Raw genomic sequence first — 16,249 nt, forward strand, 5'->3', positions numbered from 1 at the left:
TAGAGAACAGATTTGTTTTCTGTGATATTCTAAAGAGTGTTTTAAGTCCCATTTCCATACCATTATGAATACAAAACAACTGAAAGAGGCTCTGGCTTTTTAGAGAGTACTTTTGGGACCTAGACATTGGCGGAGAGGCTACGAGGTGTGAAGGATATTGAGATGAATTTCACTCTGTAAACATCTATTAAATGACAGCTACATGCAAGGTTTTGTGGCAGATAATACGTGAAAACAATGGTGGATACTATGACTTTGTTTTTAAGAGTTCTCACTTTGCCAGATGATATGGTTAGACATTGTTTTATGTACATATGGGTAAGTGAGGAGACATGAATGATACATAAATTGGAACAAATATTCTATGTACATGTATTTATAGAGCACCTTTTATTGATGTTAGGGATCCTTAATAGCAAAAATATTTGATGAAGTGGATCATGGTTCAGGTTCAACAGAGACAGATGTCTAGATTGTGGGGAGCAATCCGGACTAGACTAAGTTACTGGAATTAAGACTTATTCTATGCATCTGCTCTCCCACAATATGGCGCTGGGAGAGAAGTAAACAGCTTCTGCACAGCTGCCTCCAGTTCAACCAATAAACTGTAGGACTTGCTCCTGATTGGAGGAGAGCAGCGTACTCGGCGTGTGGGCAGCCGAGTTAGGATTGGCGGAGGAGGACTATAAAGGAGGAGAGAGACGGCATGCACCGGGAACATCTAAGGGGAACATCTAAGGGGAACACCCGTGCAGCCCCCGAGAGAGCCGGCCGGCGGTGTGCCGCTCCCCTGCGGAAGTGGGGAAAGCGGCCAGGGGGAACCGCCCTTCCACGGAGGTGGAAGGGTCCGTAGCCAACCCGGGAAGAACCAGCAGCAAACCCGGGGAGGGCCGAGCAGACGAAAGAACAGCGCAGGGTCCTGTGTCGTTCCTCCACGAAGAGGGGGAGCGACATAATGGTGCCGTGACTCGGATATGAAGCCGAGGCAGGGCTTAGTGTCGTTCCTCCACGAAGAGGGGGAGCGACATAATGGTGCCGTGACTCGGATAGGAAACCTAGGACGGATAGGAAACTTAGGAGGGAAGAAACGGGAAGAACTGGGAAAATATCGGAGAGAGAGACTAGCAAATAGCCTAGGGAAAAGCCGGACGAAAAAGGTGCCGAAAGAAGCTATTGAAAGCCTAGGCACAGACTCAGATACGGACTACGGGGGGAAGCTGGGAGAAATCTCTAAGGTCGAAAGCGAAAGTGAAAGCTAGAACAGACTCGGATGCGGACTGTTGGGAGAGGCCAGGAGAAATGAGGGAGGAGTATTGTTGGAGGAAAGCTTGGGGAAACATACCGGGTAGAGAAAAATGTTAGGGAAATTGAAGCCGCGGGGGGCAGGCCGAGGCGGAAACGAAAGCCACTTTGGGATTCTCAAGTTAGCCCGGGAATAGGGGGCGAAAAGTTAAAACCAGAAGCGGAAACGTAAGCCTGGTTGGGATCCGTCTGATTAGCCCAGGGAGCAAAGGACGGGAAGCCAAACCGTGGGGCGGAGACGTAAGCTGGGTTGAATTCGCCAGGCTAGCCCGGGGAACTTGGATTGAATGCTAGTGGCGGAGACGCAAGCTACGCTGTGTGACTCGCGGAAGCCGCCGCGTGCAGAGAGAGCATGGGGCGTGAATAGATAGGGAACGCGGGGCTGGCGCGAGGCCGTGGTTCAGACGCGAAAGGGCTAGTGAGAGACCGCGGAGTGTGCGCGCGAAGCCGAGCCGCGCAGAGCCGGGAGCCCGCCGGCGGGGCGAGGCGCCGGGAAGCCGCGCGGAGCCGTGAAGCTGCCGCGGGGTGGGAGCCGGGAAGCCGCGGGGATAAGAGAAACAGAAGTTTAGAAGTAAAATGAGAGAAATAGGAATGCTGGAAGATAGAAGTAAAATGGGAGAAATAGGAATGCCCGGAGATAGAGAAGTAGAGAAATAGAAAGGCCTCCCCACAACACTGCAATGTGAGAGCTTGGATTCGGTCTGCCTGATTAAGTGAGGCGATGAGCACCTGCGGGCGGCTAGCAGCTTATGCGCCGCAGGTCACCGAAGACAGGCACGAATTAACATCAGTAAGGCCTCCCCACAATACAGCAATTAGGAGGCTTGGATTCGGTCTGCCTGATTAAGGCAGTAAGCACCAGCAAGCAGCTCGACCAGAGTATGAGCTGCAGGTCACCGAAGATAGGCACGAACCAACACTAATAAGTCTCCCCCACAATACGGCAATGAGAAAGCTTGGATTCGGTCTGCCTGATTAGGGCGGTAAGCACCAACAGGCGGCTCGACCAGAGCATGCACTGCAGGGCACCGAACACAGGCACGCATCAGCGCCTAAAAACCTCCTCACAACATGGCGAAGAGAGGACCCGGATTCGGTTTGCCTGATTGATAGAACGTGTAAGAACCTGTGGCAACTCTAGCAAGTAGAGCAGAGTGTGTGCTGCGGGACACCGAAGACAGGCGCGTATCAACGCCAAAAAATAAAAAGAAAGGGGGATCTGTGGGGAGCAATCCGGACTAGACTAAGTTACTGGAATTAAGACTTATTCTATGCATCTGCTCTCCCACAATATGGCACTGGGAGAGAAGTAAACAGCTTCTGCACAGCTGCCTCCAGTTCAACCAATAAACTGTAGGACTTGCTCCTGATTGGAGGAGAGCAGCGTACTCGGCGTGTGGGCAGCCGAGTTAGGATTGGCGGAGGAGGACTATAAAGGAGGAGAGAGACGGCATGCACCAGGAACATCTAAGGGGAACATCTAAGGGAACACCCGTGCAGCCCCCGAGAGAGCCGGCCAGCAGTGTGCCACTCCCCTGCGGAAGTGGGGAATGTGGCCAGGAGGAACTGCCCTTCCATGGAGGTGGAAGGGACAGTAGCCAACCCGGGAAGAACCAGCAGCAAACCCGGGGACGGCCGAGCAGATGAAAGAACAGCGCAGGGTCCTGTGTCGTTCCTCCACGAAGAGGGGGAGCGACATAGATGAACTCCCCAACAGAGCCATAAAATATAGATGGCATAAAATTTGGGCTACATTCTTACTGGATGTTGGAATACATGGACACAATCTAATTAAAGCCTTTGAGGTGAAGATTGAGAATCTTGCATATAAGATGTATATAAAAATTGGCCAAATTTGGGCAGAGGAATTGAATGTGAAGAACCAGACAGAATTTATAGGACTTTTTTTTTTTCATTATCATCAGTAACACTTGTTATATACCTTGTGCTGTTATAAGCATTTTACGTCTACTAATTCATTTAATCCTTGCAACAACTGTATAAAGTAGGTAATTTCATTCCTCTTTCTTAGAGGTGAAGTATCTTGCCTAAAGCCATTCAGCTAGTAAGTTTTAGAGGCTGGATTCAAACTCAAGTTGGATTGTTATTATTTATTGAGTGATAATTGTGTTCCATGTGCTGTGCTAAATGCTTCTATTTGTGATACAGTTTAATCCTTATGGCAGCTTTCAGATGGGGTTCAGAGAAGTTAATGTGATTTGTAAACAGGTCTATTTGACTTTATATTTCCTGTGAAGTATTATTATTTTACTGTGTGGCCAGCTGCTTCATTTTTTTTTAACTCTTACAAGTAAGGTTAAAAGCAATACTCTACTTTTTGGGATTAGGACTTCTTTGAAAATATGATGAAAGGGGAACGGCGCCCTGGCTCACTTGGTTAATCCGCCTGCGGCGGTGCCCGCATCCCATATGGGTACCGGGTTCTAGTCCCGGTTGCTCCTTTTCCTAAACAGTTTTCTGCTGTGGCCCGCGAGTGCAGTGGAGGATGGCCCAAGTGCTTGGGCCCTGCCACCCGCGTGGGAGACCAGGAAGAAGCACCTGGCTCCTGGCTTCAGATCAGCGCAGCGTTGGCCGTGGCAGCCATTTGGGGGATGAACCAACGGAAGGAAGCTCCTGCCTCCCAGCTCTGGCTGGCCCAGCCTTGGCCATTGTGGCTGTCTGAGGAATGAACGAGTGGATGGAATAGCTCTATCTCTGTCCCTTTCCCTCTATCTCTGTAACTCTTTCAAATAAATAAATAAATCTTGAAAAAAAAAAAAGGTTTTACTTACCTTTCCATCTTGGCATAGGTTTTGAAAAGCATTTTTATGTGTCAAAGGTCTGTTGTACCCTGCTTCTTGAAAATTCTAAGCCTGCTTTTCTGTCCATCTTAATATCTGCTGATAAATCACATTTATGAAAGTTAGTATTCCATGTTAATATTTAATATAAATTTGCTCATTAAATGTTAAATCACATACTAATTAAAACATTTAATATGTATTTACTTGATTTTTTCCTTCAATAATGTATTAGTGTTAAGTCTATAGGGGGTGCTCTGTGTTAATGCCAGTTGTAAATGGATTTTTAATTTCTCAGAAAAGAAGACAGAAGAAATCATAATCAAGTTCCTTAGAGAACTTTAGAAATATACCTCATTTTATTTGTTTAAGATTTATTTATTTATTTGAGAGGAAGAGTTACAGACAGAAGGGAAGAGAGAGAAAGAAAAATAGAAGGACAAAGATCTTCTGTCTGCTGGTTCACTCCCCAAATTGCAGCAATGACTAGAGCTGAGCCTGTCCGAAGCCAGGAGGCAGGAGCTTCCTCCGGGTCTCCCACTTGGGTGCAGGGCCCAAGGACTTGGGTTATTCTCTACTTCTTTCCCAGGCCATTAGCAGTGAGCTAGATTGGAAGAGGAAACAGCTGGGACATGAACCAGCGCACATATGGGATGCCGGTGCCGCAGGCAAAGGTTTAACAGACTACACCACAGTGCTGTCCCCAGAAATATATCTCTTCAAACTATGGAATATTTCCATCAGGACCATTTATTAGAGTTTCATATGTTTTTTAAAGATTTATTTACTTATTTGAAAGGCACAGTTACAGAGAGGCAGACGCAGAGAGAGAGAGAGAGAGAGTGTCTTTCATCTGCTGGCTCACTCCACAAATGGTTCCAGTGGCCAGAGCTGGGCTGATCTGAAGCAGGGAGCCTGGAGCTTCTTCAAGGTCTCCCGTGTAGGTGCAGGGGCCCAAGGACTTGGGTAATCCTCCACTGCTTTCCCAGACCATAGCAGAGAGCTGAATCGGAAGTGGGACAGTTGGGTCTCAAAACAGTGCCCATATGGCACTGCAGGCAATGGCTTTACCTGCTACACCACAGCGCCAGCCCCAAGTTTCATATTTGTTTAAAATAACTAATGGGGATCAATATATAATAGCTTTTTGGAAATTGAATGTTCATAACTAACATTGTGGTAAATGGAGTTGTAATTAAGGAAAAAGAAATGAAGATCATTATTTTTCAAGGCATCGATTTATTAATGCCATGAAGTTGATGACATGAATAGGGAGGGCATTTTGTAATGTACAATGTACACTTTGGTAGACCTGGAGTATTTAACTTTTACTTCATAAAATTTCTTTTATATGTTTTAAAAGTGCATTTGGCGGCCGGCGCCGTGGCTCACTAGGCTAATCCTCCGCCTAGCGGCGCCGGCACACCGGGTTCTAGTCCTGGTCGGGGCGCCGGATTCTGTCCCGGTTGCCCTTCTTCCAGGCCAGCTCTCTGCTGTGGCCCGGGAGTGCAGTGGAGGATGGCCCAAGTGTTTGGGCCCTGCACCCCATGGGAGACCAGGATAAGTACCTGGCTCCTGGCTTCGGATCAGTGCGGTGCGCCAGCTGTGGCGGCCATTGGAGGGTGAACCAACGGCAAAGGAAGACCTTTCTCTCCATCTCTCTCTCACTGTCCACTCTGCCTGTTTAAAAAAAAAAAAAAAAGTGCATTTGGCTGTCAAAGGCATCCTATAGATAAGAGATTATGATGGATTAGCAAGTTTGTCCATTGTACATGTAAGCTGTTGGCTCTATGGTTTTTATTGCCATATGGGATACAGAGTGTTCAATAGAATGATATTTAATTTCTTTAGTTTTTACAAATCCCTGAAAATCTTTGACTGTGTTGTTAATTTTTAGGTGAATCATGGTATGCATTTTTAATCTTTGTTCAATAAGCATTTTTTCATAATTTTTCAGAAAAATCTAGAAAAGTAAGAGCATGTTTCAAGTATTTACCTCAGATTTGTTCATAGAAAGAGAATTTGAAAGGCTAATTCATAGATTATGAGATACATTTATAGGCAAAATAAGGACAGAAGTATAATAATATTTATGGCTTTAGATTATTATTATCAGACTCTTGGTAGTTGGGTTGGGTGTTAAGATTTGTGGGAGAAAAGATATTAAAGCCTGTTAGAAAAGTCAAGCATTTTATCAGATAGCACATGTGGGTGGCAGGAACGCAGTTACTTGGACTATCATCCCTTTCTCCCACGGTCTGCATTAGCAAGAAGCTGAGTCAGGACCCAGAGCTGAGTCCTCTGATAAGGAATATGGATATATATATATATATATATATATATTCACTCCCCAAATGGCTGCAACAGCTGGAGCTGTGCTGACAGAAGCCAGAAGCCAGGAGCCAGGAGTTTCTTCCCGGTCTCCCACACGGTTGCAGGGCCCAAGGACTTGGGCCAATTCCTACTGCTTTCCCAGGCCACAGCAGAGAACTGGATCGGAAGTGGAGCAGTTGGGATTCAAACCAGCGCCCATATGGGATGCTGGCACTGTAGGTGGCAGCTTTACCTGCTATACCACTGCGCCGGCCCTTAATATCTTTTTTTGAAGCTTTAAAATTTTACTTATTTATTTATTTGAAAGGGAGGGAGAGCGAAAGAACATGTTTGCAAAAGCACTCCCATCTGCTGGTTCACTCTCTTAGTGTCTGCATCTTTTGGGGCTTCAACTGTGTTGAAGCAGGCAGTCCAGATCTCCCACGTGGTGGCAGAGACCTCAGTAATTGAGCCGTCACTTGCCACCTCCCAGGATATGCATCAGCATGAAGCTGGGACTGGAACTCGGGCACTCTGAATGGAATGAGGGTGTCCTCAACTGTGTCAGGCCAAGCACCTGCCCCTTTCCACTTCTGTGGCTCCTACCGTTATTATTTGTAGTAGTAGTAGTAGTAGTAGTAGTAGTAGTAGTAGTAGTAGTAGTGTTGTTGTTACCATCATCATCATCCTGTCCTCTTCCTTCTTTTTTTTTTTTTTTTTTTTTTTTTGAAAGGCTGAGTAACAGAGAAGGAGAGGAGTTGAGAGAGAGAGAGACATTGATCTTCCATTTGCTGGTTCACTATCAAATGGACTCAATTGTCCTTAGTGGGCCAGACCAAAGCCAGAGGCCAGGAAGTCCATCCTGGTCTCCTGCATGGGTTGCAGAGACTTAAATACTTGGCCATCTTCCTCTTCTTCCCAAGCTCATTAGTAGGGAGCTAGATTGGAAATAGAGCAGCTGAGACTCCAGCCAGCACTCTAATATGGGATGCTGGCCATGCAGGAGTCAGCTTAATCCCCTCTGTTCCACAACACTGGCCCCTCAGTCAGTACTTAAGGGGAGGGAATTATACAATTGTGTTATCCAGGAATAGAAATATTGAGAGCCATTTTAGAAATTGCTTACAGCCATTCACTGGCTGGCACCCAAGGATTAATATAGGATCCACTCTCTGTTACCTTTTATGCCTTGACATTTTTTTGGAAGGCAGATTTTCTTCCTCCTTTTCTTTTCCTCATTCTCCTTTCTTTCTGGGACAGACAGAATTGGCTCCTATCTGCTGGTTTACGCCATAATTGTCCACAATGGTCAGGGCTAGGCCAGGGCCAGAGCCCATGGTTGTATTCCAGCTCTCCCATATCAGTGGCAGGGACCCAATTACTTTATCCAACACCACTGACTCCTCATCTACATTGATGGGAAGCTGAAGTCAGCAGTTGGAGTAGGAATTGAATCCAGTCGTGATGTTAGATGGTTCCAGGAATCTGAATTACCAGACGAAATTTTCCTGATCTTATTTTCTTTTTTTTCCATTTTTTTTTTAAGTGTTGCTGGCATTATTGCTGATCTCTGGTAGCCAGTCAGATGTTAAGTGATAAAACAGCTAATTATTTTCTTGTTTCTATTGACCAGTTACTACATGAGAATCAGAAATCCTTTCAATTGAACTCTGTGCTGAGTCCATAGTAGAACCTACTACTGTTGGCATAGTACATGATGTGTATTTTTAAGTAAGGAGCCTGCCCTCCATAGCCACATGTTCTGCATCTGTGGATTCAGCCAACCATGTGTAGAAAACATTAGAAAAAATTTTCACATCTTCATATAGTTTCATAGACTATTTTTTCTTGTCTTTATTCCCTAAACAATGCAGTGTAACAGCTATGTAGCTTTTTATATTATTAGGAATTACAAATAGTTCAGAGATGATTTAAAGTATATGGAAGGATATGTGTAGCTTATATGTAAATACGTCACCATTTTATGTAAAGGATTTGAGCATCCAGACATTCTGGTGTTCTCTCAGGAGGCTGGGGGTGTCCTGGAAGTGATCCCTGAGGACAGGAAAGGTGACTGTATTACTTGAACCGAGTGGAATTGTGTGTTTTTTTTTTTTTTTTTTTTAACTCGAAAACGTACTTGAATATCTGGTATGTCATATAGTTGAGCTTAATAAATGTGGAGCTATGGAAAAAGCCGTTTCCCTTTTCTCGATGGTTAGTGGGGATTGGTGGTAATGTGTCAGAGGATTTGAGGAACGTCATGACACTAAATGAAACTGCCTCGTAGCTGCTGCAGCGCTGCTCCTAGTTGTGCAGACAAACCAGCCTTGTTCCCAGAGTCTGTAGATTTTGGGAAGTAGATGATCTAAAGAGTCAGGATGATATGTAAAAGTAAGGAATAAGAAAAACTATCTATTCTGCTATTCAAGGAGTGTAGAGTATTTAACTTCGCAAAGTAAGAAAAGGTTTGGGATCATTCCAGACTACCCCAAATTGAACTTAGTTATTTCCATGTGGGAGTTGCAGCTGTTGGAATCTTTTTAGATGATCTCACTAAGGAAATTTATCTTGAGATAAAAAAGGAGGGGATGACTTCTCAAACATAAACCATATGCTTTTTACCTTTGTATGAACCATTTGTTGCCAAAAAATATTAATTGATGGATCGGTCTTTAGCCTAGCAGAAAGGTAGGGTTTGAATCCAAGCTCTGTCTCCTGACATCAGCTTCCTGCTAATGCAAAGCCTATGAGGGAGCGGTGATGGTTCAGATAATTGGATTCCTGCCACTTATGTGGGCAATCCAGATTGAGTTTCTACCTCCTGGCTTTATTTTGTTTCCCTATGCTGTTATGGGCATTTGGGTAGGAACCAGCAGATAGGAGCTCTCTGTGTTTGTATGTGTGTGTGTGTCTCCATCTCTTAAGAAAAAAATTTTTTTAATTAATTTACTTGAAAACAGTCCTGGAACTTTGTTTTGTTATGTTCTTATTAAAAGAGTACTTTACTTTTTAAATTAAAAAAATGGGGGAAAGGGGAGGGTGGTGGGTGGGAGGGACGGTATGGGGGGGAAAGCCATTGTAACCTATGAGACGTACTTTGGAAATTTATATTCATTAAATAAAAGATAAAAAAAAATAAATAAATTAATTAAAAAAATGGTTCTTTGTATGTGTATAATATTTAATAGTATATCTATATTCTGTCAGTGCCTTTGTCTCTAGATGCCAGTCACAGGTCTACATGTACATATATAAATTTTGTATTTGGTGTTATTAAATACCCATGAAGCTGTATTTACACTCTGCCTTCCTGTGTATTTATTTATTTTTAAAGTTTTTTTAGGATTATTTATTTTATTTATGATTTATTTGTTGATGAGGGAAGGGTTGGGGGAGAGAGAAAGAGAGAGAAAGAAAGAGATCTTCCATCTCTGGTTCATTCTCCAGATGGCCACAGCAGATGGGGCTGGGCCAAGCCAAAGCCAGGAGCCAGGAGTTCCATACAGGTCCCCCATGTGGATGGCAGGGGCTCAGAGACCTGGGCCATCTTTCACTGCTTTCCCAGGCCCATTAGCAAGGAGCTGGATCAGAAGTGGAACAGCCTGAATTTGAACCAGTGTTCATATGGGATGCTGGCATTGCATGCAGAGGCTTAACCCACTGTACCACAATATCGACCCCAACTTCTGCTGCTTTCCTCGGCCATAGCAGGGAGTTGGATCAAAAGTGGAGCAGCCAGCCCATATGGGATGCCAATACTGCAGGCAATGGCCCTACCCGATATGCCACAGTACTGGCCCCTGTGTTCTAGTTTTTTATTGTTTCTGTGTGGGAAACCATTTACACATTGATAATTCTATTGAGCAGTTGAGTCTTTTCTCTCAGTTTGGTGTTATACAGAAAAACATAACTATGAATGTTTCTGTACATGTATTCTAGTACAGTTTGATTAATTTTTCACAGGTGTATATCCAGCAGTGGAACAACTGAGTTATAGGACATAACCGTTTTCAAGTTTACTAGCTAATGCCAAATTGTTGGCCAAAGTAATTGTACCAATTTGCATTTCCACAGTAGTTGAATGAGAATTCTGGAATTTCCATGTTATAGCCAATGCAAAAATGGAGTATCTGTAAGCAAAAAGTTTCCTGGCTGTATCTTTTAAGTGTAGCATGTACACACACATGTTAGGATTAATATTATTTAGTAAATAGAAGTCTGTCCAGCTTTGTATATGGTTAAGTAGTTGCCATAGTCAGCTATTCTACCTCTGCTCCTTGTCTTCATAATGATACGTAGTAATATTTTTCAGGTACCAGGAAAACATAGTTTTTATTTCTTTGTGTGAAACTTCTGGGTACTGCCTTTCAAGCAGTTGGATTACAACAATATCTGAATTGGAACAACATGTGAGAGAAGTGAAATAGGCATGTTCTGTCACTCTGCTATTCTACTCTGAAGTGTGCATCTGTGAAAATTTAATGAAAATGTATAGCAGGGTCCATGTACAGAATAAGTCAATCAGAGAAGAGAAGATTCAGTAATTATTATTTAAGAATATTTTGTGGGGCTGGTGCTATGGCATAGTGGGTAAAGTTGCTGCATTCAGTAAGGATATAGAATACTGGAACAAGAGGGAACAAGAGACAGCACTGTGGTGTAGTTGGTTAAGCCTTTGCCTGCATTGTTGGCATCCCATGTGGTCGCCAATTCTAGTCCCAGCCGTTCACTTCAGATCCAGCTCCCTGCTAATATGCTTGGGAAAGCAGTAGAAGATGGTCCAAGTCCTTGGCCCCCTGTACCCACATGGGAGACCGGGAAGAAACTCCAGGTTCCTGGCTTTGATGGGCACAGCTCCTGCCGTTGCAGCCGTTTGGGGAGTTAGCCAGCGGATGAAAGACCTCTCTCTGCCTCTGCCTCTGCCTCTGCCTCACTGTAACTCTACCTTTTGAATACATACATCTCTGTAATGGCCTGGGAAAGCAGTAGGAGATGGCCCAAGTTGTTGGGCCCCTGCACCACCATGGGAGACCTGGAAGAATCTCTCTTCGGATTGACGCAGATCTGGCCATTGTGGCCAATTTGGGAGTGAACCAGGGGATGGAAGACTTCTCTCTCTACATCTCCTTCTCTGTCTGTAATTAAAAAAAATTATATGTATATATATAAATATATATATGGTCTTTAGAACTTTAGAAATGGTACCTCTGCAAACTGACAAACACTGAAAGAATTATGTAACGTATTCATGATAAAGATTAGTAATCATCAGATTATTTGTTTTTCTGAAAACTGCAAGTACAGGGCTGGTGTTCTGGCATAGCCAGTAAAGCTGCCACCTGCAGTGCTGGCATCCCATATGGGCGTTGTTTCCTTAAAGACAACCTCAATGACAAAGTACCTTAATATGCATACCCCTGAGGTGTGCATCCTTCAGTTCTCCCAAATAGCTGGATCAGTAGCTAAGAGTTTATTTTGTACTGGGTTATCTAGTAGCATGATCACTACCAAACTTGGTAAAAGCAGTCCAAAGAACATAAATCTGAATCAAAACAATGTAAAAACTAGAATTTCTAACAAAGTCTTCCCAAAACAAAATGCTACATAAAATAAACATCTCTAGGCTTCACTGTACTCCAGTTCGAAGAGTCCCTGTGGGAGGTGTCACACTGCATAAAGCACTACATTTTTATTTTTGAGTATCATACTCATATTGTATAATGCAGGTGAAATGTCTTGGCCAGAGAAAGAGTAAACAATACAGAGAAGAGAAAGATAACAGAACTGTACTCCAGAGATATGACTGGCTCAGTGCTAATGAAGTTGCTGTAAATAATAACCAAATTTCAACTAAAATTTGAGTAACTCTTAGAAAATATCCTTTTTCTAAAAAGATTGATTAATTTGAAAGAGTCAGAGAGAAGGAGAGGGAGGGAGGGGAAGGGGGAGGGGGTTCTTCCATCTGCTGGTTCACTCCCCAATTGACCGCAATGGCTGGAGCTATGCTGAACTGAAGCCAGGAGCCAGGAGCTTCTAACAGGTCTCCCATGCGGGTATGTGGGCCCAAGCACTTGGGCCATCTTCTATTGCTTTACCAAACCATAGCAGAGATCTGGATCAGAAGTAGAGCACCTGGAACTCAAATTGGTGCCCATATGGGATGCCAGCACTGCAGGCAGAAGCTTTACCCACTGTGCCACAGCATTGGCCCCATGACTATATATATTTTTAGATTCCTGATTATTTGATATTTTGGTATCTGTTGATAACAGGTCTTAAATTTGTATTTTTAATGTCTTTAGTTTACGTTACTGAAAATATGCACTATTGGATTTTGCCGTTCATTTATTTGAATGATGAGTGCCACTAGTTTTTGTTGTTTTTTTAATTTATTTTTAAAAAATGTATTTGAAAGGCAGAGTTAGATCTTCTTACACTGGTTCACTCTAAGAAAGCTGCCATTGCTGGGCTCAGGTCTCCCACATGGGTGACAGGAGCCAAAGCACTAGGACCATCTTTAGCTGCCTTTTCCAGATGCATTTACAGAGGGCTAGATAGAAGTGGAGCAGGCAGGACTCACTGCCAACCAACACTGATGTGGTGTGCCTGTGTTGCAGACAGTGACTTAACCTGCTGCACCAGACTGTTGACCCTTAGTTGTTGTTCTTCTTCCTCTTCCTCCTTGTCTAGGATTGATTGGTGGGCTCTGGGTAGAGCTCTGAGTGAAGTAGTTTCATATCAGTTCTGGCTTATGGAAACATTTCTAACAAAAGGGTAAAAGATGTAACTTTTGGTTACATAAAAGCATATGCCAATAATTATTTTTCCTATTGTACGAATTCATGACTGACACATTAGAAAATGTAAATAAGAAAAGAAAGACTTTGTTAAGATTTTGATATATTTTCTTATAGATCTAAAAATTTTACATGTGTATGTATATATGTGTGCATATTATACTTACATACACACAAAGACATATGTAGATAGAAATCTATGTGTGCTCTTGTACATGTATATTTAGATACACTTTTTCCCATTTTGAAAATAATTTTGTTTGAATAGCAGTGTGACAGAGAGAGAGAGATCCTGCATCTGCTGGTTTACTCTCCAAATGTCCACAACAGCCACAGCTGTGTCAGGCCGAAGCCAAGAGGCAGGAACTCTGCCCAGGTCTCTGGGTGGGTGGCAGGGGCCCAATACTTGGTCTATCTTCTGCTTCTCTTTCCTAGGTGCTTTAGCAATGAGCTGAATTAGAATTAGGGTAGCTGAGACTCAAACTGGTGCTCTGATAAAGGGATGCCAGCATTGCAAATAGCCACAGTGCCAGCCCCTAGATGTACTTTTTAAAGACAAAAACAATTAATTTTTCTCTTAAGTATCTTTACCTCTTCTTGGATTCAGGTTTACTGAGGTATAATAGATAAAACATTCTTCTTTGTTAGTGTATAATTCTGAGTCTTGAGACACACAAACCATTCAGGTACTTGTCAGGATAGTCAACACACAGAAAAGTTAGATCACTCCCAAAATTCTGTGCCCCTTGTTTGGTCATCTCTTTCCCCTTGCAATCATTTATCTATTTTCTGTTTCTTTGGTAAAATGGCACCAAATGTTGCTTCAATTCTGGCTTCTTTCACTTGGCATTTTTTTCCTTTAAGGTTTTTGGTTTTGAGTTCATTCTTCAAGAATCTTTTATTAGGATCAGATGTTTCATAAAATAGTTAAGTCAGTGCTTGGGAAGTACCTGGGTTTAAGGCTCTACTCTGCTTCCTGTTTCGGCTTCCTGGTAGTGTGCACTGTGGGATAGAGCAGGTCAAGGCTTGTACACTTGGGTCCCTGGCATCCGAGTAGAAGAACGAGTTTGAGTTCTGGGATCCTGGCTTTGGCCTGGCTCATCCTCAGCTTTTGGGGCGTGAACCAGGGCATAGGAGACCTCTCTGTCTCTCCCTCTTTCTCTATCTGTCTGCCTCTCTCTCTCTCTCTGCCTCTGCCTTTCAAAGAAATATGTTTTTAAAAAAATACCAAATTGATAAAAATATTCACATTTTTCTCCTTAAGTTTTATTTTTACATTTTTGAAAATGTAAGCCTTTATTCAGTCTGATATTTGTTTTAGTATACATTCTAAGAGAAAAATTCAATTTTATAAAATATGCTAATCAATTTAACTATTTATTAAACTTGAGTTACTAGTATGGTGCTTATGAATCATATGAATTCATAAGAAATTCAAATTCATTAAAATGAATTTTAATTTCCTTACAGGTAACACAAGTTGCAAGACAGCAGGGACCCTCAACCCCTTCCCCTTATTCAGCACATGAGATAAACAAGGGGCATCCAAATCTTGCGGCCACGCCCCCGGGACATGCATCGTCCCCTGGACTCTCTCAAGTAAGAAAAACATTTTTTATAAAAAGAAACATCCATGTGAAATGACTTTTGGTAATGCCATAAAACATTACTTGAAGTGTAATGTATCTTTTATTCTTTATAGACACCTTTCTCATAGTGGTGGTTTCTGACAGTTTCATCCATTTCATTTTGGAGTCATTAAACATTTAACTTTCAGTGCTATTTTGTTTTCCTTTTTAATGTTTCAGTAATTAGAGTATGATTCTAATGTCCATTAAAAAAAACAACGCCATAGGCAGGTGTTGATCCTAGTAGTTTGGAAGTCTGCATCCATATTCCATACTAGAGTTCCTGCATCTGATTCCTGGATCCAGATCCCGACTCCGGCAGCCTGCTAATGCTGACCCGAGGAGGCAGTAGTGATGGCTTGAGTGACATGGTTCCTCCACCCATATGGGAGACCTTGATTGTTTGGGGGACCTGAATTGAGTTTCTGGCTTGTGGTTTGGGTCACAGACTATTTAACAGTTGTGTGCATTTGGGGAATTAATCTGCAGATGAGAGCTCTTTGTCTCTGTGGCTCTTAAATAAGTGAATGAATGAGTGTTAAATGAATAAATAAATAAAGTCTAAAAACCCAGAAGTCAGTGATGTACTTTTCAGTGTTTAATCTGCCACTGTCTTCTATTCCTTTTTTGTGGTCATTTTCTGCTTCTGTGAAAAGTGTAGATTTTTTGCTCTTTAGAAACTTTAGTGATTTTTTTTATTTATTTAAAATCTTTTTTTAGTTTATTTTATTTGTGCAATAGTTATTCAGACATCTCGTCCCCTGGTTCATTTTGTAGGTTGGCTGAGGTAGTAAATGTGATATACATTGCCTGCAAAACCCCAAATAGGTATACCAAATCTTTACCTCTTTTTTCATGGTTCTTAGTGTTAGGAGAGAGATTATTTCCCTTCCCCTGGTCTAAGATCTAGAACTTGTCTAGAGAGGGGCATGGTATGGCTTCTCAAAAGGCCATGCATGGTGCCATGCTAGAGGAACTTACTGGAAAGCTACCCTCTGGCATTGCTCAGAATTTTCCCCTACAGAATGGAGGGAAGAGTTTCATTTGTAGACTGAGCCAGAGGATGGAAGATCTCTCTCTCTCTGCCTTTCAAATAAATAGTTTAAAGATTTATGGATTTATCATTTGAAAGGCAGAGTTACAGAGAAGCAGAGAAAGTAAAAGAGAGAGAGAGGTCTTCTGTCTGCTGGTTCCCTCCCCGAATGGCCAAAGTTACCAGAGGCTGAGCTGATATGAAGGCAGGAGCCAGGAGTTTCTTCCAGATCTCCCACGTGGGTGCAAGGCACCAAGCACATGGGCCATCTTCCACTGCTTTCCCAGGCCATAGCAGACAGCTGGATTGGAAGTGGAACAGCTGAGATTCGAATTGGCACCCATATGGGATGCTGACACTGTAGGTAGCGGC

The 16,249-nt window shown here is 42.9% G+C and overlaps 1 protein-coding gene across 50 annotated transcripts in view; it reads left to right on the forward strand.

Annotated features, from left to right (window-relative positions):
- EIF4G3 (eukaryotic translation initiation factor 4 gamma 3) overlaps nucleotides 1–16,249 on the forward strand; it is a 376,646-nt gene that overhangs the window by 118,518 nt on the left and 241,879 nt on the right. For 46 of the 50 annotated variants that reach the window (XM_089301376.1, XM_089301377.1, XM_089301378.1 and 43 more), the window contains one exon: nucleotides 14,687–14,815. The exons of the other annotated variants lie outside the window; for them this stretch is intronic. In XM_089301376.1, coding sequence (XP_089157502.1) covers nucleotides 14,687–14,815 — 129 coding nt within the window. The remainder of the gene's footprint in view (nucleotides 1–14,686; nucleotides 14,816–16,249) is intronic. 50 annotated transcript variants of the gene reach the window in all.

This window comes from Oryctolagus cuniculus, chromosome 7, assembly GCF_051225735.1.
Source record: "Oryctolagus cuniculus isolate XC-2025 breed Fujian yellow rabbit chromosome 7, ASM5122573v1, whole genome shotgun sequence".
In the NCBI taxonomy this organism is placed as follows: domain Eukaryota; kingdom Metazoa; phylum Chordata; class Mammalia; order Lagomorpha; family Leporidae; genus Oryctolagus; species Oryctolagus cuniculus.